Source organism: Dendropsophus ebraccatus, chromosome 4 (assembly GCF_027789765.1).
Source record: "Dendropsophus ebraccatus isolate aDenEbr1 chromosome 4, aDenEbr1.pat, whole genome shotgun sequence".
Classification (NCBI taxonomy): Eukaryota; Metazoa; Chordata; class Amphibia; order Anura; family Hylidae; genus Dendropsophus; species Dendropsophus ebraccatus.
This window is the reverse complement of record NC_091457.1, coordinates 69,531,783-69,557,916: the sequence shown is the minus strand read 5'-3', so window position 1 is coordinate 69,557,916 and position 26,134 is coordinate 69,531,783. Positions and strand designations below refer to the sequence as shown.

The following is a 26,134-nucleotide window of genomic DNA, read 5'->3' as shown; positions in this document are numbered from 1 at the left end:
CACTCTTCTGACCACTTTTTTTTCACCAGTGTTTTTTAGGACCGGAAATCAGGGTCTTCAGTGCATCTCTATTGACACAGTCATGTGAGAAGCAGCATGCTACATAACACTGCAATTAAGCCGCACCACGGGAAACCAATTATTGTGATAAAAAAATGTAGGGGGGGCAGTGGCAAATTGTAATGTAGGAGCCCACGTCACTTGATGGAAAAAGAAACAAAAAACAACTTTACTCCCAAGTGGGTGGGAGGCAGCATCTGTAACTTACACTGCTTGTGCTGGAAAACAGAAGACAACAGCGTTGGTAGAGCTGCAGCAATGGGGGAGCGTGTGGGAGGTGAGGTTTTTGTTTTGTTTTTTTACACTATCCACTGTTTGAGATAAAACTCACAGGGGGAGATTTATCAAAGGGTGTAAAATTTAGACTGGTGCAAACTGCCCACAGCAACCAATCACAGCTCAGTTTTAGGCTCTGCTGAAAGGAAACAAGAACTGTGATTGGTTGCTATGGGCAGTTTGCACCAGTCTAAATTTTACACCCTTTACATCCTGGATATCAAAGATATTGAGTAAAAATGCTTTAGTTTCAGTACACAGATTATTTAAAGCAAACCTGTGACCCACTGACTGCTTACCAAGCTGGTGGCACTGCTGGATAGACAGCAGTAAAAGCATTCAGAAAATACATGTGTTGCCTGTATCTGTAAATTTATTTTCATAGAAACTGGAAAGTTTAAAAAACAGCGGGGGCCCACATAGTCTGTTACTGAAAACTGGACATTCAAATAGAAATGGTGGCTTTGGAGCCGCTCACCTGGGGTGGTCGTGCTACGAGCCCAACACCGCAGATCACATAATCAAATAACGAGCCTCTTAACCCTTCTATCTCCCGTCCCCAGCAGCCGCTTATCTTCCATCCCATTCCCGTCGCAGGCAGTGTGACGCACACTGTCTGCGCCGGAGACCCCCGAATCTTTCCCGAATAGCTGAGCTTCTCATCGGGAAGCTCAGAGACGCTCGGCTGCCGGGAGAGCTTCTAAAGAATGACAGAGGCTCCGGAAGTCCCTGAAGCCTCTGTCATTCTCCCGAAGCTCTCCCGGCAGCCAAGCGTCTCCGAGCTTCTACATTTTTTTTTTCTTTTCTTTAACTGCAGTTAACCCCTGCCTGTCTGCAGCAGGGCTCCAGCGAGTAAACCATGCTGCGGTCAGGCAGGGGTTAAAATTTTCCAGCGTATAAGATGAACCCCTGACAATCTTCTTGAAAGTCAGGAGTCATCTTATACACCGGAAAATACGGTACCATCATGGTAAACATGTTGCTCCTTTAAGAGAAGTTAACTTAAATATTCTGTCTCCACAGCCAGGGCATTCTACCTTAACCATAGATATAGATTATATTTTTAACATATATTTTTAATTGCTATAGAATTGAAGATTTGGGTTTTTAATGTACCATTATATGAATTTTTTGTGTCAAAAAGTTTAGGCAAGGAGAAGCTGACATTGTGCTCTGTGCTTTTTTGGAAGATTATAACTTTATTAAGTGTAGGCAGCAAGAGCTTCAAGCTATGTGAAAAATTTAAGGGAAAACTACATTTTTAAAAATTGTTACCTTAAATTTATAAATAATTTTTATTTTTCATTTAAATGTACAGGTTTTCGACTTGCGTATAACCACTATCTGTATGTATAATGTGCAGTAAAATAATAATGTTATTGACTATATATATGCTATTATTGAAGATTTGTATTATGTAGGTTTTTTATTTTATTTTATTTATTTGCAAAATGTGTACGTGGAAATAATATCTAGTGTAATCTAAATTTACAGACAAAATTACACCTTTTTTTTTTTTTTCTTTTCTTTTTTTTTTTTAATGCCGCAAGGGCTCTACTCTGCCAAGCACGGTAATATTGTTGTATTGGTGTTCAAGGCTGTCAGCAGTTTCAGGTTTCTCTACAGAGGGCTATAACAGTGTGTAGAAGCATGGAGCTTCCTGTCAAGGGAAATACAATAATTTTGATGTATATTTGTTGGTGCCAAACTGCAATTAAATGACTTTTTGGTAAATAAATAAATATATATATATATATATATATATATATATATATACATACACACATATAAAATGTATTTTTTTTATGATTATTCAGACTGCACTCTGCGAAGTGATTAGTAAGTCACATAACTTCTATACTTTTTTTTTTTTAAATACAACTAGTTGCCTGCATTAGTAGTCTAAGATTCCTGGATTACTGGATTCCTGTCTCTACCATAGTAGTTTAACTCATATGCCTCCAAAACATTGCTCACTTGTCTATGTACTATTAAAACAAACCTGTCACTGACCTTAGGATTTTTGCACAATGAAGCACCCACAATGAACTCTTTTTTTTTTTTTTTCTCTAATTTTGGACAACTGTTTTAAAGAGAACCTGTCACTAGATTCATGCTGCCCAAACCACAAGCAGCATGAAACATTGACTGGCTGCCTTAGCATATTGGTATACGAGTGACTCTGAACGGCGGCAACACATGAACTGGTGTCCAAGTCCTTGTGGGGGTCCCCGCCCCTGACTGACTGATCTCTCATAATACACAAACATGGAGTAATCTATCAATTAAGCTGCTAGGGACTACCCCAATGCTCCTGCTGAGGCCAAAGTTACATGTATGATTATTCTGAAACAGATATGAATCTAATGACAGGTTCCCTTTATAGAAGAATGGCATGTTGACTCCAGTTTTTGTGGTTACATTTATTATTTTCCTTACAAGGTTGGGGGGTCACATGTTTAGTCTTCTATTCTCCGAACTTTGTGTCAATTTGACTGTCCTGTCAACAGAATGCACGCCTTATATTAATAATGGTATATTTCTGTGCATGCATATAAATATACATTTACAGCTTAAGAACAGTGTGTGGTGTGACAGTGGTGGGTTGAGCCTGATTTCTTTATGTCAAGCAAAGACTATAAAAGTAGACAGATTGCCCTCTAAGCTTCACTTTATTGGATATTGTAATTGACATATAGTTGTCATTTATAATCATCTGTCCATTCCTGTGAGTAGGGAGCAGTAAAGTTAATTGTGGTTGCTCATTTGCATTAATCTCACCTCTGAAGGGTACTGTAACCCATTAATATCATGTCATGATGAATTATCACAAATAACATTGAGCATATTGATTAATGATCTCTGAGATTTGTATCTCGTTAAAACATTTTGTTAGCTCTTTAAACTTTTAAGCCCAGAGCGAGCGTACACAAGAGATAGTTCTAGTTCATGGGCCAGGTACAGTGGAGCATTGCATTTTGGGTCACCGGTTAAAACTTCTCACTAATATTAGCAATTAAAGCCGTTTGCTGCCTCTGCGTTCCCCAAGGAACTTGATGTGAGTTTAAGGAAGGCTGATCCTTTTTTTCTTTCCTGCTATGGCACATTACAGATGCAGTCACACAAAGCAACATACGTTGGATCTTCAATGCTCAGCCATTAAATCTGGCATTGCATTTCGAGTGGCTGCTTTACAGTTTGTATTACTTTTATAATTATGCATTTCTGTTGCAGGGACCTGAAAAAAAGAGATTAGCTTTGTATTTTTAATTGTAGCTCAGTAATGCATTAGATTTTTTTAAATGGCAAATCTGTTTTTGTAGTCTTTATTCTTTGTTGTTTGTTTTCTAAATTAATTGATGCCAAGTTAATCTGTAGTGTTACCAACAGTGACCAGATGACCAGAACTGCTGCAGTACATTGTTCTATACAGCAGACTTTTTCTCCATTTAGCAAGTTTGGAAAAGTTGTTGTATTCACTGCCTCCTGCTTTGCCTGTAGTATTGTTCAGCACAAGGCTGTATGCTGTAAACACTTATTCCTCCCAAATAAATGTCCCAATAAAGATATTGGGGCTGATTTAATAATGTCTTCCAACCGCAAATTGTCCTATTTTTGTCCATTTTCCCTGTCTGACATATTTATTAAAGGTGTGTAATAAAGGTGTACAACACATTTTTTCCAAAAACCTGACAAACCTGTCATTTTTGTCCAAAAACTCATCAAGTGGGTGTGTCCTTTAAAACCCACCACAACTGACAGATTTACTTAGCAAACTGTCATTTTTTAAAGGGTTTTCTATTGTAAAAACCAGCCACTTCTCGAGTGGCAACCGACAGCATAATGGCTTAAAGTGACTCTGTACCCACAATCTGCAATTCCCCCCCCCCCCCCCCCCCCAACCGCTTGTACTGTCAGAAAGCTGCTTTTTATTCAAGATCTGTCCTGGGGTCCGTTTGGCATGGCCTAGAGTATCCGTGCCCTAGGCCTGCGACACTGCTCCGTTCCTCCCCTCTGCCCTCTTCATCATTATTAATGCCCCTGGCCAGGATCTCTCCTAATTATCACTTGTCAACACTGGACATGTGCCTTAACTATTCAGCACATGTGCAGTGTTGACAAGTGATGATTAGGAGAAATCCTGGCCAGGGGCATTCCTAATGATGGGGAGGAGGGACGGAGGGCGTCGCAGGCCTAGGGCACAAACACTCTAGGCCTTGCCAATTTGACATTTAAAAGTAGTTTTTTTAGGACCCCAGGAAAGAACTTGGATTAAAAGCGGCTATCCAAAGGTACAAGTGGTTTTAGGGGGGGGGGGGGCAGATTGTGGGTACAGAGTTGCTTTAAAATTGATGCATTGTTAGTAAATGAGGCCCATTATGTGTATATGGTATATGGACAGGGAGATGGTGATGGTAATGTAGGGGCTGGTCAAAGGAGGTGACATCATTTAGGAGAGCAATTTTGAGCAAAAGTTGAAACTGTGTTAGTTACATTTCCACTGTGTTAGTTAGATTTCCTTATAATGGAATATCCCTTAAAGTTTGTTCCTTAGTTTTCTTTTGCCATATTCTTTAATAAATGAACTTTGTCAGGTAAAGAAATAAAGCAATGTTGATAGGGAATCTTCCACTCTAGAAATTACCAACGTGTACTGTAGGATTTCTTTAGTCTCCTGTGTTCCCTACTGTTTACCTAATTTTATCTGTGCTTTTATTAATGGTTATTGTTAAATATTAATTACCCCCTTCTCCCACCAGGAGCACCATATGTAAATCATATAGATAGATGAGCCAGGCTTCCAGGCCCAAGTGGATTTGTAAAGTTCACTAAATCCAAACGAAACTTAATCATTTTTGCTATAATTAATTTTAATACAGGATATGGTATGGCATTGTGTTGTGGAAGCAAGAGTCTTTGTATTATTACTAATATGTAATATTGAGACTTACTCTCCCAACGACATGGCTTCTCAATCAACATGACATACCTGCTACCAAAGGTATCATATGTCTATGAAACTTAAGTACTTGTATGTGAATTTGGTGTTAAATTATAATGCAATTTTGAAGCACAGTAAAAAAAAAATTACAAAAGCTGATGGTAAAGAATGAGCATGTTCAATATTTGTATGGTCATAATCAATTACAGCCATTATTCTGTGCATTATATGCACTGCCAGACAATTTCCCATTGACTTCAATGAAGCACATTATTAAATTGAAAGGAAGTTTATTAACCTCATAATTACAGTTGCATTTTTCTTTTATTTTACAGTGTTTAAGCATAGTATAAAGGCCATAGTTCTGTGCACAGTGTGGTTATAACCGTTATAAGTCTTAAAAGGTTTGCAAGTGTCTAGGGGATGTACGTTAGATGGGGGGCAAATAACAAATCAAGTATGCAACCTGAATATTAATCTCTTCTGAGAAGCCTGCTACTTACAGTAATCCTACTACTAGCACATTACCATAATAACCGCTACTACACTCAAGTTCTATCTCCTTCTGTCTTTTCTTGTAGATAATATGCCTTCAGGGACCTCTCTCCCTTAAAGGCATGTAAAACTTTTTATAAACATGCTATTCTTACCTTACCACTTCCCTTGAGGTCCTCCTGTTGTGTTTTTGGATCCCCTGCTGAGCTCTCTGGTTGCTACTTCCAAGGCGGACTTATTTTGGCAGCAACAGCCCACTCAGCCAATCACTGACTAGGATAGGGCAATGTTGAGGACGGTAATTGGCTGAGCGGGCTGTCACTGCCAAGACAAGTCTGTCTAGGAAATAGTGGGCAAAGCGTTCAGTGGGGCACCTGAAGACGCCAGAGGAGGGCACCCAGGAAGCGTGGTTTGGCATGTTTATTATTTTCTGTGCAAGGGGCGATGTATAAAAAGTTTTATATGGCTGGAATACCCCCTAAATACAAGTGTGTGATTTATTTAGTTCATGTTTATTGCACTTATTGTCATTTGTATATAACCCCTTCACGACTTATAACTCAGAACATAACTGTACATTCTGGGTCGGGTAGGGGAGTTCAGAGGGGGGCACGCCTTTTCCTTCCAGCATATATACAGTGTCCTACTTATATGCCTACCCCATGTGCATGGCTAGTACTTAGCATTGTCTAGTGCAGTGCTTCTCAAATCCAGTCCTCAGTCCTCACCAACTGTTTTCATGTTTTGAGGATATCCCATACAAAGAACACCAGTGATAATACCTGATGCACTGAGTATAATTATATCACCTGTGAAATACTAAGGAAATCCTCAAAACATGATCTGTTGGTGAGGACTAGAATTGAGAAGCACTGGTCTAGTCCTTAAACCTTTCCTTTCTTAGCATTTATAGGGGTCTAGGACTGAGACTGTAAAAAAACCACCTTATTTCCACATTCTGTGATTCATGAAGTGGAATAAGACCACCAAAGTGTTTAAATCTTTTCGGTACTATACTGACACAGCTGCGCAGCTGAATAAGTACTGCCGTGCAAAGATTCAAACACTTTCTGTGCTTCCAGTATCATAATGATACATAATGCCGGGATATATGTTATTCTAGAACGCAGCTTCACCCTCCGTAGCTTCCGTGAATCACAGGCCTTACAATCCTTATTATTCATTATGATTTTCTAATTTAACAAAATGCTGTTTGTGATTCTTCAACTGTCCCGTTTCCACTAAGATATATAGAATTTTCCAACAGCAAACTAATCTTATAGGATGTTTTTATATCTTATTTTAGGTTTTGGGTTTTTCCTACAGGTTGTCTCCCATAGTACTATTTACATGTTATATAACTAGTGAACAGTATATGTATTAAATTAGAACAGCACAATATCCGCTACAACAATGCTATTCTTAAACAATGGAATTGTAAGATTACTTTCTTCCCTTTCTGCTTTTGCAAAAACTCTATATTATATTGCAGTTTTATATCATCTGGATTATTAGATGCCGGATTGAAGGAAAATAAAATTTTGTTAGTATACGGCAGTTCATCCTTTTCCAGAAGCGTTTACATTATCATTTCTGGCACACACGTGGCTATCTACAGATCGGTAATCTCCCAGTCAACCTCGCTGTTGGTTGAAATCAGCTGTTATCACAGTTAAAAAGGAAAAATTCCTCATCTGGGCTCAAATATTGCTGAAAAAATCCACTTCAAAGCATTAATCAAATTTTTCGCCTACTGGGCAGCCATATGGTAAAGCAGCATGTGAATCCTACAAACTTGCTGATCTTCTGTAACTGGGTACAATTAATTACGCTGGCTGAATCCATCTCCAAGAATTTCGCCTTGTGAAAAAAAAACTATTTATTGCAGCAGCTTTTACAAAACAAGGGACTGAAATTCACAACTGATTAATGACTTGAAGGGAAGCATTTCCATTAGCAGGTTTTAAAAAGGAATCAAAATGAATATTGCAGGCACAAATAAATCTGAGTAGTTGGTATAAATATCTTCACCTCGGGTTTAGAGAAAGAGAAAAAAAAAGACAAAAAGTTGCACGTAAAACAAAACACAAAATAGCCGTTTTCCTTGTGAGAGATTGCGCAGAGCAGAACTATCATTCAGGAGATAACAGGGTGGCTGACATACCTATTAAAACACTGAGAGTTGTTCTTAGTGCTGGAAACTCTATTACATATATCAAAAACTTGACAATGAACAATACGTTCAGCGTCAAAAGGAGCAACTGACAAGAAGCTATACAGGGTTAACTCCATAAACATTCTATCCTGGAAATCCCGCAGGAGAACAAATTCTCAGAATGTGATTGTCGCATTATTTATCGTAGCACTTTTTTTAGGTTTTTTTTTGTGATATCAAATAATAAATGATGTTTGATAATTTAACGCAAAATTTTGTTAATGCCAGATTGAGAGAAAGTTACGGCTTCGTGTATATAAAGATAAGCGTAGCTGTTTTTTTTAAAAATATATATATATTTATATGATAAAAAAAAAATATATATTATATATATATATATATATATATATATATATATATATATATATATATATCACACATTACAAAGTTATACAACTTTTTAATGTATGTTATGTATGTGAATTGCCCCCTTCCCCGTGTTCCCCCACCCCCGCACGTGGACCCGGAAGTGTAGTGTACCATACATACCTGGCGCGTATCGTCCCCCGTCCCCGATCTTCTGTCAACGACGTAATCTTCGGAAGGCCGGTCGAATCACTGCAGCCGCGATTGGCTGAGCATAACTATCGCCGCTTCAGGGACGGCTGCAGCGATTCGGCCGGCCACCCGAAGATTATGTCGTTGACAGAAGATCGGGGACGGGGGACGTCAGGTATGTATGGTACACTACACTTCCGGGTCCACGTGCGGGGGTGGGGGAACACGGGGAAGGGGGCGATTCACATACATAACACACATTACAAAGTTGTATAACTTGTTATTACTGGCCCAGATGACAAACTTTTTTTTTAATTGTGAAAGGAAAAATTTAATTGTTTGCAATGTTTTGAAATTTCCACAACCTGCATCAAATAATGCATCTTTGCCACCATGGCTTTTCCTGTGGGTTGTAAAAAATATTAATAAATTCTTTTAAAATGTACAGTTTTACTGGTAGTGCACAGACAAAATACGCAACAGTACATTTTAATGTAGATTTTTACTTCCCCATTAATCTCAATAGGGAGAGTCTATAACAAACCTATTAGGGAGAATCTGCATCATTATTTAGTAACAGAAATGGACATGCTGTGATCATCTTAAACATATACCGCAGGTCAGTTTCTGAGATTTGGAAAATTGCATCCACATGCCTGGTACAGTAATCCACTGTGGATTTTACCATGCTCAAATTAGTTTGTTCCATGTGAACTAAAATTGTATGCACCTGTGTGTGTTCTTTTAACACTTTTTAAACAATATGTGGAGTACATGAACGATTTCAGTTCACATGACAACCTTTGATATATGAAATTTCTGTAACATAGGCAAAAGATTGTCTATAATTATTGAGCAGCTCAAAGGAAATGGATGGTTATTGCCTTTTTTGTTGCAAACCGTTTTGCAAGTAATTAAGTGGTGAACATACTAAGTCATTGATGAGCATTGGAATATTGACAACTGAAGATGCATAAATTGGATAGGTGGAAAATGTTTTGACAGCTGGGGCATTGGAGTGGAATTTACTATCTACGCAGAGTAAGGCTGGCCAAAAGACCACAGGACTTAGCTTGCTTCTTTTCCCTAGTTAGAAAGCTTATATGCTGTTCATGTACAGTAAGTAGGGACTAAGGGGGACATTTATTAACTGGAGCGTTTTTTACGCCGGGTTTCCGAGTGTCCCCGCAGCTCCGGAGCTCAGTGGATTTATGTAGAGGCGCATTGCCTCTACATAAATCCCATGTGCACGGAGCCCGTCTGTGCAAAGTGAAGACTACGCCAGCTCAGAGCTCACTATAATTTTTACGCCTAAAAAATAATAAATGCGGCGCACACAGAGGCCGCACCCCCAGAACGCCCCCTCCCCTCTGGCGCAAGTGGTGCAGAGAGGCCACTTGCGAATAAATTATTTGCAAAACAAGCGTTTGCAATTAAATGTACTGTATGTGCAAGTGGGCTCTCTGCACCAGAAAATTCCCTGTGCGCCACTTGATACATGTCCTCCTAAGTGTTTATTCATTTAAAGGTCTGATTGCATATGGCGAAGAAAAACCTCATTGTGACTAAGGGTTAGACCCTTTCATAGAAACATAGAAGATTGTCGGCTGATTGTCCCTGATCTTCAGTCCTACAGATAATTCTGTAAATCTCTGACTTATAGCATTAATAATTTATAAATTGTTCTTGGCCTTGTTACCGCATTAGTTAGTTAGTAACACTGAACCTACTGTATACTAGAGAGCAGGGGCGGATTAACTTTACCATAGGCCCCGGGCTGTTCACCAAGCCTTGGCCCCCCCACCCCACTGTAACTATGGAAGCACTAGCCTGGCGTTCATAGTACAGGATAGATAATGTCATGATGTCCATATTTGTGCCAAATTGCCATAAAAAAACTGTGATTTTTTGCAAATCATGGTGGAAATGTAGCCAGGAAACAGTACACCACTGAAAGTATAAGTCTTTTTGGGTGGTCATGGCCCCCCCAGAAGCTCAGGGCCTCGGGCTGCCGCCCGGAACGCCCCTATTATAATCCACTACTGCTAGAGAGTGGTCATGCAGGTTCGATTGTTGGCTGACCAAGTTAAAATAATTGGGATTAAGTTGGAAGTAAGTAGTCACCCTTGGTCCAATTCATTTGCCTGTGACAGGCCACACCATAAAGAGCCATAAAATGTTACTTCATAAACCTACAGTGCCATAGTTGCCTTTTAGTCCTTCATGGTTTTTGGCTTTTCCTTATGCATTGTTCTACTCATTGGGCCAAGTCAGTGCATTCCCCTGCTTCTTTTCCAAGTCTACATTTTTCTTTTCAGTCATTCAGATAAGTGCTTTGGTCTACTCGATTGGTCATTGCATTGTCCTGTTGTAGACCCAAGTCAAGTTCTACTCTTTGGAACAAGTATTTCCATTGTCCAGCAGAGAGGGGGCAAAACAGTGTATGCAGCTGCGTATAGAGGGAGCTTGATCTTGCTGCATTTATCACGATTAAAATACATAATTTGTTTGACTGAAAGCACACATCAGCTCCAAAGCATTTAGAATTATGTAGGAGTGCACTCCTCTGTATTACTCCGGCATTCCCATGCACTGGCCAATGATATTTTAAGGCTGGTGTATGAAATAAATTTTTATTCTTTATGTAACATGGAACAGTATTGCAGTGATGTGTCTGTTAAGTTTTATTTTATTTTCATTTTCTTTTTAACCCCAGTAAAGTAACAAATGCATCACTGTTGTCATCAGTTGGCAGCATCTCGCTTCATCTTTTTCTCTTTATTTTCATGCCAAAGGAACCCCTTTTGGTATTATGCCAATGATCAGTGCTAAATACATGGCCAAGGCAGTATAATTAAAAAGACAAGTCTTCCTGAGTAAGAGGGAACACCCTACTGGTATCACCATGTGGTGTTCTGCGTTATTACCATACCGTGCAAAACAAGGCCACAGTAGGAGGTGTTGCTATTCTTACAAAATCACGGTCATCAATATGAGTACCAGCAGCTGCTGAAGTAAAAAGTCAGGGTGCTGGGTTACTGCAGAGAAGAGAGCAAATTTAAATGGAAGTCGTGCTGGGCTTCCTGAGTGCTAGAAGGTGAGGAATTACATGGAAACAACCTGGCTAGAAGAACATTGCCATTTTGTGGTTTGCAGAGCCCCGAGACCATGCTGTGGATAGAATGGACTTGTTGAGATGCCAAAGTCATACAAGACTCTTCAGACAGAAAGACATTATAAGCTCCCACAGAGTGGTTTTATGGTTGTGGAATTTCATGCTTTTTATACTTTAATAGAACACTCGTTCTCCCAAAGTAATGAGGTGGAGCACAGCCGTAAAATAATGCAATTGCGATAATATTGTAGAAGTTTTTGAAAGAGGGCTGCAAGGATTTAAGGAGGTATTTTAAGACCGAAATTAAATTGTGTTAACACAGTTAGCCAGTTATACAGGGCCACTCTACTATGGGCTGTGTTTGGTTCTGGAAGTTGCCCACTTTAACTTGAATGACTAAACTGCAGTTACAGAAACAACCCATGGACACAAAATGTGCTGTTCCTAAACACTAATCACATACAGACTACTAAAGATACCTGTACCCGAGGTATTCTGATGTATATACTGTTTAATAGACTTTTTATGAATTTGCACAGGAATTTCCAAGGAAAACAAAGCCAACCAGAAACGAAGGGGCATAGCACTTTGCCCTAACCTGCTGCCACTTCATTTTAGTCATTCATAGGGATCTCAGATTCTCCCACTAATAGAAACTTCCGACATATTACTTTTTTTTTTTAAACTTATTGGTGGCATTTTAAGGAGGTTGAACATGTCTGCTTTCTTCCAACAATAGCATTACACTTCTTGACAGGTTGTGTGTGCTGTTGCAGCCCAGCACCATTCATTCAATGAATTTAAGCTGTAGTATCATGAAAGACTGATAAGGTATAAACACAGCTGCAAATCTCCACTGTTTTTCCTTATCTCTGAATGTATTTTTTCACAATTTGCCATAACATCCTCACCAATGTAACTGACAAGTAAAAAGTCAAATATTCCATAAGCGTTCCATGAAATAGACTGTGATAAGTGAAAGAAAGCAGTATGATCAGCAGAGAGTTTAGTCATATATACATAATATTAGGTTTTTCCAATAGTCACTGCTGCGTTATTCTCCATATCTAATTTTAGATGGGGGAGTTAAAATGCTTTAGTAGTACTTTCTTTCTGTGTGGGGCAGATGGAAGGTGTCATCTCAGATAGACTTGTGTAATTGCATGCATAAATACACAAGATAACAGTAGAACAATCCATCCCTTACTAATAACTGCAAAGTCACAAGGTCCTACTGTGTGACATATGGTATACTGGAGAGCAGAGATAGATATTCACTCAAAAGAGCAATAGCAATGCAGACAGTATCCCGACAAACCAATCTTATCTAACACAGTTTGATCTTGCCGTCTTGGTACTCTACTGCCTTTGTCAGCAGAAAGAAGTATCACATGTAGTATAAGGGGGTTATGTAGTCTATATCTAGACTTTCTACAGTGCTACTTGTGTGTCTTATTTTTTTCCTTACACATTGGCCAGTAATTATCTAAATTACACATTCTGCCTTACACTTTGGGGTTGTTCTTTGCTGGTACTATTAAGAAGTGGTGCAACCCTGGGTCCAAAATTTTCTCAGGGTATTACAGCGATAGACTTTCTGTCTATTGATAGAAGACTGGAAAGCTCTGTTCAGCTGGGACCAGGGACCACAGACAGTTGGGATTAATTTCTTTCTTAATTTTTTGTTGTTTTTTTTTGTTTGTTTTTGACACACAGTTCTCAATGGGATTGTTGTCTGCAGGTACTCTTGGAGTCCAACCCTGGTTGTGAAATTTTCTCAAGGCCTCTGATATGAAATCATTATTGGTTTTACCAGTTGACTTATCCTTTTTTGGATATTATTGAAATGGGTAAAAATGTGGAAATGTCCCCCTTCTACCCTGACCCCTAAATCTTTCTGGTAAGCAACACACTATTCGATTCTCGGCTTTGGTTTTCTTTCATAAACACCCTTTTGTTTTGAAAAGAAAAATTCTCTCTTGTACACCTTACTTTCTAGTAAAACACTTGTACTGCTGTTTTTGGCTTTGATGTCTTAAAGCCTATTTTTTGTTCCTAGAAACTTTTTTTGTTTATGCAGCTGAAAGACAAACTCTTGAACCATCAGAGTGCAGTAGGTTTTAAAGTTGCCGTAGTTGGATTATTTATTCAATCCGACTTAGGTCTCCTAACTTTGGTGAAATAGGAACCTGCAAGATTTAAGATGAAAAGAAGCAGGTTTAGGGGTTTTTAAAAGCCGCTGTTGTGTTACAGTAACTCGAACAGCCTTATCAAATAAATATGGTGTAAATGTATATAGCAGCCATTAATCTTTCTCCTGGTATTTCACAGAATATTTGAGAAGGTATCTGGAAACTGTTTCCTTCTGGACTATGTTTCTGCCCTCTTCCTTTTGGAAAAATACATAACCTTTGCATAAAGACGGGAGCATTGTTTAGCTCTGGCTGGAGCTTAAAATTTTGGCACTTAATTTTAAGAACTAGCATATTTACACAACATAGCTAAAATATTTTCTCCAATTACAGTAGTTTTATTGTTTTACTTGTCTTAAGAAATGTCTTTTTTTTTTTTTATTGTAATTTTAATATAGAGTTATACTAGAATACAGTGGGGGCAACTGTTATAAAACACGTTTATTTATACTTGTTTTGAATAGTCTTTACTTTATCTTTGTGTCCATGTCTACAGTGGTGTAACATTAGTGACTGCAATTGCAAATGGGCCTCTAAGCTGGGGGTGGGTGTGTGGGCCAACATATTATATGGAGGCACTGAGAGGTCTAACTACTATATGTTATATGCACATACTGTGGGGGCCTAGCTGCTATATGAGCACTCAGGGAGCCTGCTAACTACTATTTGGAAGAACAGAGAAGCCTAACTACTATAGGGGACATGAAGTGGGCACCATTACTGTTTAGAGCAGTACAGATGAAGAGTTTTTATAGAGGTGAAGAGGGCGCTAGAACAAGGAACAAAAAATGTGTTTCCGGCAGATTCTGCAGACGTGAGTCATGGCTGCAAGAAATCTTTATGATGGCCTTGGCCAGATGAAGAAGAAAAGTGTACAACTCCAATCATAGAAGATTTCATCTGTAATGTTAATAGATATACCCACACTGTAACCAGTTATACAGTCTGCAGAACCTATGTAGGCTTGGTGTCTATAATGCATTAAAAAAAAACATAGCAATGAAGAAAATCTGCCCCATAAATGAAAATTATATATTTTGGTTGAAAATATTTCCTAATTCAGGGATGTTCGCTTTCTAAACCAATAATGCATTTTGACTGTTAAACCTGCAGTACACTCTTACCTTGAATTTGGAAGTCTATACTTCATGTTTTATGAGCTCATATGAGTCATTTTTACTATGTGCAGACATAATTAAATCGAATTGTAAATCATCTACTCAACAAGCAGAAAGGTGGCATTCCTTTTGTCTCTCATCGGAGTATATTTTTCAGAAGTTCACAGCTGGGATTCTTAAATGAAGACATTTGAACATAAATATACAACTTAGCTTATTTTCCCCCCACCTTTCTTAAAGGGGAACTCCAGGTAGAGGTTAAAAAAAATGAAACTTCTGAAGAAGCATAACGCATTACTTACCTATCTATTCCATTTTTGAAGCTACCAAAAATCCATTTGTTTTGGGGGGTTTTGTTCTGTTTTTTTGTTTCTGCGCTTCCTGGTTTATCAGTTGTACACAGTACTACAGGTTCTAGAATGCAATGCAATTCTCTACCTGTAACACCACACAGCACCCTGTATTCTCTACCTGTAACACCACACAGCACACTGTATTCTCTACCTGTAACACCACGCAGCACGCTGTATTCTCTACCTGTAATGCTGATATTGGAATAAAGTAAAGAACTTTTTGAATTTTTTTTTTGTTTTCATTTCCACGCACATATTATTATCAAGCATCTGTTATCTTTGAAGTTGAGCCCCACAACAAGGCTCATCTCCTTTCTGCCATTTAGCATCATTTCCTTGTGTTACTGCAACATTTTTGTGAATATGCTGCAGTACAGCAATGACACTCCAACATGTGTGAACACAGCCCTAATTTCACTGCATACTTCTGCAGAATTAGAGAAATCAGTGCAACACCTGCCTCTGGCCATTCAGAGATGGTGAATCACTCAGGGGATTGGGGGATCCAGCCAAGCCTCCTGGGACATCACGCCCTGCCCCCTGTCTGCATCATCAGCCTGATCTCAGCAAACACACACAATGTGAGACAAAGGCATGGAATATTTGTCTCCTAAGGGGGGGATAGCAGAAGGAGCAGGAGACAATGTGGATTTGCACTGGGGCAATTTTTTTTTTACTTCCTGGATTTCTATCAGCTACCAGTGTGGCAGAACCGTACAGATACGGTAATACATTGTATAGACACATATATTAACTTTTAATGTACTTTAATAGAAAACAAGTTTTTCTTATCCAGAGTTCCCCTTTAAAACCATGCACCTTGAAATTACAAAAATAAATTAACACAGAGATAGCATTACTAATTTAGCCTTCGTAGTTCAGGATGTAAAGTCTGTAAAGTGGTTACTATGTATGCATGTCTCTAACAGATGCATTTGTAAAGAAGAGATACAGAGGTACCTTGGTTTAAGAGTTACTTGTATTGAGAGCGTTTTGTAAGAAGAGCTCACAGTTTTTCAAAATTGTAACTTTGTTTAAAAGATCCCTGTACTGGGTGGGAGGGGGAGTCGGGAAGGTGCATTGTCTGCAAAGCGTGGTCTACAGCCCTGTACTCCGACCCAGGAAGTCTCCCCCACCTTCCAAATCATAGCAGTTCCACTTCAGCCTGGGGCTTGGAGGCATCAGAAGACTGTGGAAGGGGCTATGTGCCCACATATGCCCTGTTCATTTCTTCATGCTCCCTGCAGTCTGTGTCAGCCCTTGTGTTTTCCATCCTCTCCATTCCTGCTATAACGTGCCTGCACATACACTCAGCTATACACACTGCTGTTAAAATGTGCGTGCACTTACACTCAGTTGTACACACTGCTGCTATAATATGCCTGTACTCACACTCAGCCATTCACACTGCTGTATAGAAAAGTTTCTGTCACTGTCCTCCTGCACAGCTCTGTGATTCTCACTTCCTGATGTGGCTGAACACATTCCCCATGCACATTGTGGTCATGTGACCACAGACTTCTGACAGCAGCCCTGCTTCTATATTCTGGTCTGTTGTACTACGCTACTGCATTATAGGGATCTGCAGCTCCATTCTGTATCTACAAATTGCTGCTGTTTCTTCAGGTTTATGCACTTACTATACATTATACTCCACATGCTGATTGCTATACTGTACAGTTACTTATAATATCACATATTCAGCTGTTTCTAAATGTTTGTTTAATTTGTTTTACATGTTATGCCGAATAAAAATAATTATTTTTGGGGTGTGAATTTCAATAATTTCTTATAGGAAAATTTGCTTTGGTTTAGGAGTAATTTGGATTACAAGCACGGTCCCAGAACAAATTATGCCCATAATCCAAGGCACCACTGTAGTTTTCTTATACTTGGCAAAATTTTCATCCAAAATAAAATATGCAAAATAAAAAGTGTGTTTCTCTTTATTATGAACTCTTGATAATAACCTCCATGCTTTCCCCTGTTACCCAGCACTTTTGCTAATGCCTGACAGCCCTCTGTATTAAGAGACTCCCATGGACTGTTTATCAGACGATTTTCACCCAAAATTTTAAAAAACAGCAAATGCACTCATCTTGGGCACTGGCTCAATCCAACAGCAACTAAAAGGATGTTCTGGCAATACACTGTCATAAAAGAAGCGTATTCAAGCTTTTTCTTATTAGGGTTTCTTTTTTCTGTGGCAAAACATGGGAATACAAGTATTTTTGTAGTTATACAGTATTTATGTTCTCATGATCTTTGGCTTCACTTTATGTTTGTAGGGAAGATAACAAAATGCTGGGTTTTCCCCAACATCTGAGAACAAAGGGGCTGTAATAGTTAACCCCTTCTGCTCTGTACAGTAAATGTATAAGGTACTTGGTATACACTTTATGGTGCAGTTATTGCCATACATTGCTGGTACAACTTTTTAGTTTAACTGTACTTTATAGGATTCATGACTGCAGACAGATCCTAAGCTGATGTTCTCTAACTTCCTTCCCTGCTGTCAGTTCAGGTCATGTTGGGCTAACATTTTGCCTGTCAAAAATCAATAAGGTTACACACATACAAGAGTAGGATTAAAAAGAAAAAGTAGAGAACAGACAAATTCTTCTTCAAGAAATAATCACCCTGACATATGTAAAATGATTATTGGTATTATTATCGTCACTGGTATGATTATTAGCCATGTCATTGTTGTAATTGTTATTATAATTATGATTTGTTTCAATTCATGTTTAACATGATATCTAAATTCATTAGGTTTGTAAATGGAAGAAAAATGCATTGATCAATACAGTGCATATTAACCAGAAGTGGAGGGTTTGTTTCAGACATGCATTCGACCTTGCCTGCGTCCTCTTGGGTCAGATCTATCAAAATGACAGAATTTGGTGCTCAACCTGAGAAGAAAAATTTACATTTGCATCAAGTCTGACATTTGATACAGTTCTCTCAGGGACAGTTATTTAAACCACCTGAGTTTGATATTGAGGACATATAGTGCAATTTGAATATATATCCTATCAAACAATATGTATTCTGTTTAGTAGTGTACAGTTTTGTTCTTTTACTTGTTTTTTTTTTGCATTTTTTTTAAAGAGTGTTTGCCAATAGTATTTTAATTTTGCTCAAATGACATGAGAATAATAAAATGTGTTTTAAAATGTACCTGCCATGACGCACGCAGACGCAATCGGAGTCAAATGCATTCTGCAGCTGGAAGATCGGGCATCTATGGAAACAACTACATCGGGACAGTACTGTGTGGGAGCTCTGACACAATTGGGCTCATGCATAGTAACAACCCTTTACCAAATGTGCCTATCATGTGAACTAAAGTTTTCTTCCTGTAGCTAGGGAATAACAAGCTGGAACCACCATCACTCAAGAATGGAGACTAATTGTACTCCCAAATGAACAGAGCACTACCTGAGGGAGCACATCCAGTGCTCTATCCATTCTCTGTGAAGTTTCGGAATATTGCCAAACTTGAGATCAGCAATGTTTAGACACCACATAAAGGCTATGTTCACACAACGTCAAAAATTGAGAAAAGGTGCCCGATTTTGATATTTTAAAAAACATCCGTTTTTGCCACGATTTAACTGACTGCAATGGAAATGCATTGAAGTCAATGGGAAGACAGACGTCCAATGCACATAATGCATTGAATAATGGACATTTTTACCCTGGACATCAAAATAATGAACATGATCATTATTTTCAGATGTCTTTTGCAAACAGCGGATGTTTTTTATTATTCGTTCACACACAGTTTTTCTTTTGTCACCATTCTTTCTCCGTTTTTACTATTAAACTCAATGGACTTTTCAATTAAACCACACCCAAAGGCCAATTAGTCCACCTTAACTAGAATAATGTACCAACAGCTGTCCTTGCACTAAGGGGAGGCCAGGCAGCTAAATGACGCCCGTTATTTTAGACTCAAAATGACGGACATTATTTTAAACGGAGCTGAAAAACGTTGTGTGAACATAGCCAAAGATAGAATAGAGGCTGGCCCTGTATTCACCTTGAGCTCTGTTCATTTTAGGGATACAATTCCCCCCCCCCTTACTTGGGGTCCCAGCAGGCCGCCACCACCAATCAGGTTGTTATCCCCTATCCTGTGTATCAGGGGTAACTTTTGGTGATGGGAATACCCATTAAGAGCCACAAGAAAAATAAAGTCCTCTCTGAAGTTTTAGCATTTAGATTTACTTAAAACATGAGAGCCCTTAGACACATTTGCTGCTAAGTAAATTTTTTCAGAAAACAAGTCTATGGGACACTACTCGGGTCTGTATTTCTTTATTTCACAATGATGATGTGCTCTATAAGGGGTGGCACAGGATGATGGGTTTTTTTTGTTTTTTCTTTTCTAGTAATGGAGCCAACTTAAATCCTTTTGAGGTGAATGGCTCTGAGCTGTAATATCACACAACTATAAGTGCCACAATTATTGGAAGAAAGCTATGTTTTCCCCTCCTGTGTAACCTCTAGATGTACCTTCATGTCAATATTAAGCATGTGGAAGTCATAGAGGGGCATTCCATCTTGTTGCTTTCCACTCCCTGTCGAGACTGGACAACCTCTTTAGGCATCAAAGCTTGAAATTAAGCCTATAGATCTGTCGGGTTCATTTCTACTCCACTAAGGAAGAAATTCTCCTGAGGGCCCGCAAACGACGTGCTGTGGTGTATAGGGGGGCTCACCTCCTCATTCTGCCTGACCTTTCCCGACACACGCTGGCTCAGAGAGCGGCCCTGCGCCCCCTGTTGGACATTCTCAGAGACCGCAATATACCCTTTCGCTGGGGCTATCCTTTTGCGCTGACTGTCCGCCGGAATGGCCGCACCCTCACCCTACGGGCCCCCGCTGATGTTCCGGATTTCCTCAGGGACCTTGACATCACTGGCCTCACTCTCCCGGAATGGCCTTCCCTCCTCTCTTCGACCCGGGGTGCCAAGAGACCTTTCTCACCGAGAGACCCAGCATCTATCACTCAAGGACTCCCTCCGAGATCGCCACGTCGCCACGGACCCCGTAGATCCTCGCTCCCTGCGCCTCGGCCCTCAGAGTCATCGCGCAACTGAGATGGAGCCATCTGAAATGGAACACCGCAGATGCTTCCCGTGGAGGGACCTTCGATGCTCTCTTTTCTAACACAGTGATTGTTGCTGTTTGACACCTTGTTCATATTGCCCCCTACATCTGTCTATATTGCATCCTTTTTTTGTTCTGCCTCCCCTGGGCAGGTTCTGTTCTATATCTGGTACAGCCCTCATAGTTCTATCCATGTTTAACCGTTAGTCATAAGTTTTGCTTGTTTGCCTTAACATACTTTCCTCAAGGTCTGTGAGGAGCCCCCTGCACCGCGCATACGGTACTTGTCTGCCTCTCTCCCCCCATAGGTGGAACACCGGACCCGAGTTTTCTCTGGTTTGGTAGCCCTTCAGCTGTGCTTTTGTTGAGAATACGCTGCAGTTTTATTCCTTACTGCTTGTATATTTGTACTCGTTTTGTGTTCTCCCACCTTCCTACCCCACCCCCCTGTTTGTCCTTCACTAATTGTTTTTCCTTTTTTCCAGAGTCGGTTGTCCCTGACGGCCCTTCTTTAGGGTCTCCACGGCCCTCTCCGTAACGCCCCTTGCCCGCACCCCATGGCGAACCTTCATGTTGCCTCTTTTAATGTGCAGGGACTGAACACACCCGGAAAGCGATCACAGATCCTACACTTCCACCGTAGAAAGGTACATGTCCTCTGTCTACAGGAAACACATTTCAAGGTCAACCACGCCCCCACTATCCGTCATAGACATTACACTCAGTGGTTTTTCTCTAACAACCCCGAGGCTAGAACCAAGGGAGTGGCTATTGCCATACATAAGAATTTGCCCTGCCAGATCCTTCACTGCATTACAGACCCGGCGGCTAGGTATCTTATCCTCTCCTTATCTGTTAATGGTCACGTTTTCACTATTATCAATGGCTATGCCCCGAATCATGACCAGGTTTCCTTTCTCACCCATCTGATTGAGCTGTCACTACCTGTGGTCAAGGGGACTGTAATCCTGTGCGGTGACCTTAACTTAACTTTGGACCCGTCTATGGATAACTCCTCGGGTCGATCATCTATCTCCTACGCGGCCATAAAGAGGGTCAAGCGAGCCTTTCTGTCGCTGCAACTTTATAATGCCTGGCGGCTGTCGCACTCAGCTGATCGGGACTATAGTTTCTATTCCAACCCCCATGGGACTTATAGTCGCATTGACCACATTCTCATACAGCATAGTGCCCTGCCATGGCTCTCCTACACCTCTATTGGCAACATTTTATGGTCAGACCATGCCCCTGTCTTCTGCTCCCTCACACTCCCTTTCCTGTCCAAGCCTCACTGGACCTGGCGTTTGAATGAGTCCCTCCTCTTGGACACCGTTTGTGTTGCTGACCTTAAACAATCGGTCACGCACTTTTGTTCCGATCATGCTGTGGATACTACTTCCCCTATTATTCAATGGGAAGCTCTCAAGTGTGTCCTCCGAGGAGTCCTCATTAAACACGGTTCCAGACTTAAGAGGGAGAAGGCGGCTTCCCTGACAAAAGCGCTTGCTAAGGTTTCCTCCCTTGAGCTCGCCCACAAACATGCTCTGTCTCTCCTGATTCTGAGGGACTTACAAGCTGCACAGAGGTTAAACGCCTCTTAGAGGCATCGTGGGGCCGTCTATTGCAGTCCTGTCGTAGTAAATTTTATGAAAATGGCAATAAGTGTGGACGCATGTTGGCGAGGGCTTTAAGGGACAAACTGGCGCAATCGCATATCCCTTGTATCCGGACCACTGCGAATGTAACTACCCATATCACCCCGGAAATAGCATCCACATTCCATTCCTACTACACTACTCTTTATAATCTTCCTAAACCCTCGGCCTCAGTGCCTGAGCCCTTCTCTCCCCCTCCTATTGCTATTCAGATCTCCAGCGATACGGCAGTAACCCTGGAGGAGCCGATTGCGTTGCACGAACTCAATTGTGCTATTGCACAACTCCCGGGAGGGAAGAGCCCGGGCCCAGACGGCCTGACAGCCCAATTCTACAAAGTGCTTCAGGAATCCCTAGGCCCCACCATGCTCTCGGCCTTCAACTCCATATCCAACACCGTCCCCTTTCCGCAACACACTACTATGGCCCATGTCGCCCTTATTCCTAAACCGGGGAAGGACCCGCAGACCTGCGGGAGCTACAGGCCCATCTCCCTCCTCAATGTGGACCTGAAACTTTATGCCAAACTAATTGCCAACAGGCTGAACCCACACCTGCCGGCTCTCATCCATGCGGACCAAGTGGGTTTTGTACCAGGGAGGGAGGCCCGCGGTAATACTCTCAAGACATTAGACATAATTCATTACGCTCAATCTAACAATGTACCCCTGATGGTTCTCTCTTTAGACGCCGAGAAGGCTTTTGATAGAGTCTCGTGGTCCTCCCTGGTACAAACCCTACAACGTGTAGGCATAGGCCCGTCCTTCCTCTCGAAAATTTTAGCCCTTTATAACACTCCCTCCGCTCAGTTGAAAATCAATGGCACGTTGTCTGCACCCTTTTCTATTTCCAATGGAACGAGACAGGGGTGCCCCCTGTCCCCCCTCCTTTATGTCCTGATCATGGAAAATCTAATGTCCACCATCCGCTCTGACCCAGACATACGGGGGATCACCATTGGATCCCACGAGTATAAATGCTCCGCTTTCGCGGACGACCTCTTGCTCTATATCACAAACCCACGTTTGTCCCTCGACTAGACCGGTTTGGTGTATGGTCAAATTTTAAAATTAACCTTGCTAAATCTGAAGCCCTCAATGTCTCCTTGGACAGCGCCACGGTGCGCTCTCTTCAGGAAAATTTTCCATTTGCATGGCCCCCCGCAGGCATATCATACCTGGGCATACGCATCCCCCCCACATTGTCCCAACTCTTTGATGTTAATTTCCTGCCTCTGTTAGGCCGTTTCCGAACGGACCTGACAGCCTGGACCAAGAAAGATTTCTCTTGGGTCGGGAGAATTAATATCCTGAAAATGACCCTTCTCCCTCGACTGCTCTATCTCTTGCAGACCATCCCAGTCCGCATCCCCGTTTCCTTTTGGAAACAAGTGCAGCATTGCTTTTCTTCCTTCGTCTGGTCCCCTGGCCGTCCCAGAATCAGACGCGAGGTTCTTTCTCGTCCTAAGGATGCGGGGGGGGGGGGGGGGGGTTGGTCTGCCAGATTGCCGCCTTTATTATTTATCTTGTGTCCACGTGAGGATCTTGGACATGTTTCATCATTCTACTTCCAAGCTGTGGGTACAGTTGGCACAGGCCCAGTGCCCTCGGCCTTTGTCCACGCTCCCATGGACATGGTCCCCTACCTTGGCAGACCGCACACCTCTGTCCTACACAACTCGCCATACTCTTGCATCTTTACCAGCCGCCGGGTCTCCTTGTGCTCTGTTGGATAGTCGCGGTCCTATGACCCCCGTCACAGATAACCCTGACTTTCAACCAGGTATATCCCGGACCTTCTTAGGCACGCCTAGGGACACCCCTCTCCGCTTTTATCACGTGGTCAAACGGGGAGCACTGTTACCCTTATCCGAAATTCTCCCCTCCGCACCCCCCTTGTCCAGACACCTGTTTGAGTATATTCAACTGCAGCATTTCTACACGACCACCTCACGTACTCACGCTCTCCATAATACGTTGTCGGACTTTGAAAAGTTGTGTGTGGCGCCTTCCTGTCCCCCACATGCCATCTCTCTCTCTTATCAACTGTTGCTCTCCTCTAGACTGGACCATCTGCCCTCCTTCTGCTCGGCATGGGAGACAGAGTTGGGAAAAACTTTTACGCCTCAACAATGGTCAAAGGCTTTTTATCTATCTCACAAAGCTACTATGGCATGTAAGACACAGGAGACCAGTTATAAGATTTTGTCCCGTTGGTACCGGGTTCCAGCTGCCCTTCATTGCTGGTACCCCTTGGTCCCTGACATTTGTTGGCGCTGTGGGGGCGTGGGAGGCACCATGACACACATTTGGTGGGGATGCCCCAAATTACGGTCATTTTGGCCCACGGTCTTGCGCCTCATTAAGGAAATTACCGGCATCACTATCCCTAATACCCCTGAAGCGACACTGCTTTTCATGTTCCCCACAGCCCAGTCGCGCTTCAAAAAATCTCTGGCACGCCATCTGCTCCAAGCTGCCAAGTCAGTCCTCCCTCGGAAATGGAAATCCGTCCACCCTCCGACTATTGACGAATGTTTTGCGGAAATAGCCCAGACACATCACATGGAGGACCTCATTGCTGTTACCCCGGCAGCAGTGAAGAGGTACACGGCCACTTGGGGCCAATGGCTCCTATTCCTAGATTCTGATTCTTATAGAACCGCCACGGCCTGAAACCGTCCTTCTGTCCCTAGTCGCCCGAAGGGTGCCCCCCCCTCTTTTGCCGCCAGGGACAGCCTCTCTTTTATGATCCTCTTGTTGTCTTGTCCTGTCCGGTGTGTTTTGTTTGTCGTCTTCTTGCTTCTGTCTCTCCTATCTCTGCAGTACAGCTTGCATATGATAGTACATTGTTTTTGTAATGACTTATGCTGAGATCAACCGAAATACTGATCCCGTTTTTTCTAGTCATGTTACGGATGTTGACATTCCTACTGTTCTTTGTTACAGTTCACAATTACGATTGCATTCTGTGCATTTACATCATTCCTTGTATTTACCCCTTTCCCCCCAGAGGGACTTGCCGTCCCGAGTTCCCATTTGTATTGTATACTTTCTCTTTTTGTCTTTGAAAATAAAAAAACTTTAAATTAAAAAAAAAAAAAAAAAAAAAAAAAAAAAAAGAAATTAGGCCTATAGATGATAAATATGTCTAATCAGCCTCCTCTACAGGTATATATACAGAGCATCCCCAACAGACACTGCAAGATGCAGTGTAAAAATTTTTTATGAGAACCAAGCTAGCATTTAGGAACACCTACCATACAACCTCTAGCCTTTGCCCTGTGCTAACCATTTGCACAATACTGGCATAGTGAAGGCCAACCTTTATTTTGTCAAAAGAGTGCTGATAAAGTCTATCATGATGTGCCAATGGGCACATTCAGTATTTTGAGTTTTTTTTTTTTTCTATAACATTGTTTTTTTTTTAAGGCTACCATAGGTTTTATCACTTATACTAATCTCGAGACCATTGAGTGCTTCTTTCCTTGGGCATCCCAGGAAGCAAAATCTTCAGTTTTTGCCTTTGAATGAATGTGCCTTTGAATAAATGTGTAAATAAAATGAACACCCAGGGATGTCCGTCACCATTTCGATTCATGCAGCTATTACTGTGTTTGATAAATTTTCATCTTGTCATTAAAGGAGAAGTCCGGCCAAAATTAATTTTTGATATGTTGTTACTTATGAAAAGTTATACAAATTTCTAATGTACATTAATTATGGGAAATGCACATATAGAGCTATTTCCCTTAATTTAGTAGATCAGGAAGTGTTAGAAATATCTCTGAAGAAGTGACGTCACGACCCAGGGTGTAATTCCTATGGAGTGTCCAGCAGGGGGCGCTCTCTATATAGAAGTCTATGGGACTTTATTGTTTCTATGGGTTTCTATGTAATGTAATGTAATGTAGTGTACAGTGCTTTATTGAATGAATACATCTATGGAATACTTTGGGGAGCAAGTGTCCTTGCTCCCCAAAGTATTGCATAAATGTATTCATTCAATACATTCAATACACAGTAAGCCCGCCGATCCGCCGCATTTCCGCCGAATTTCCGCCGCATTCCCGCCGATCCGCCACACGCTGATCCGCC

At 41.2% G+C, this 26,134-nt stretch overlaps 1 protein-coding gene across 4 annotated transcripts in view; it reads left to right on the top strand.

The window, feature by feature from the left end:
• WWOX (WW domain containing oxidoreductase) overlaps positions 1-26,134 on the top strand; it is an 819,888-nt gene that overhangs the window by 113,641 nt on the left and 680,113 nt on the right. The window contains exon 7 of one of the 4 annotated variants that reach the window (XM_069966024.1): positions 17,080-17,161. The exons of the other annotated variants lie outside the window; for them this stretch is intronic. Within the exon in view, the coding sequence (XP_069822125.1) occupies positions 17,080-17,085 (6 nt within the window). The 3' untranslated portion in view covers positions 17,086-17,161. Of the gene's footprint in view, positions 1-17,079; positions 17,162-26,134 lie in introns of those variants that run through there. 4 annotated transcript variants of the gene reach the window in all.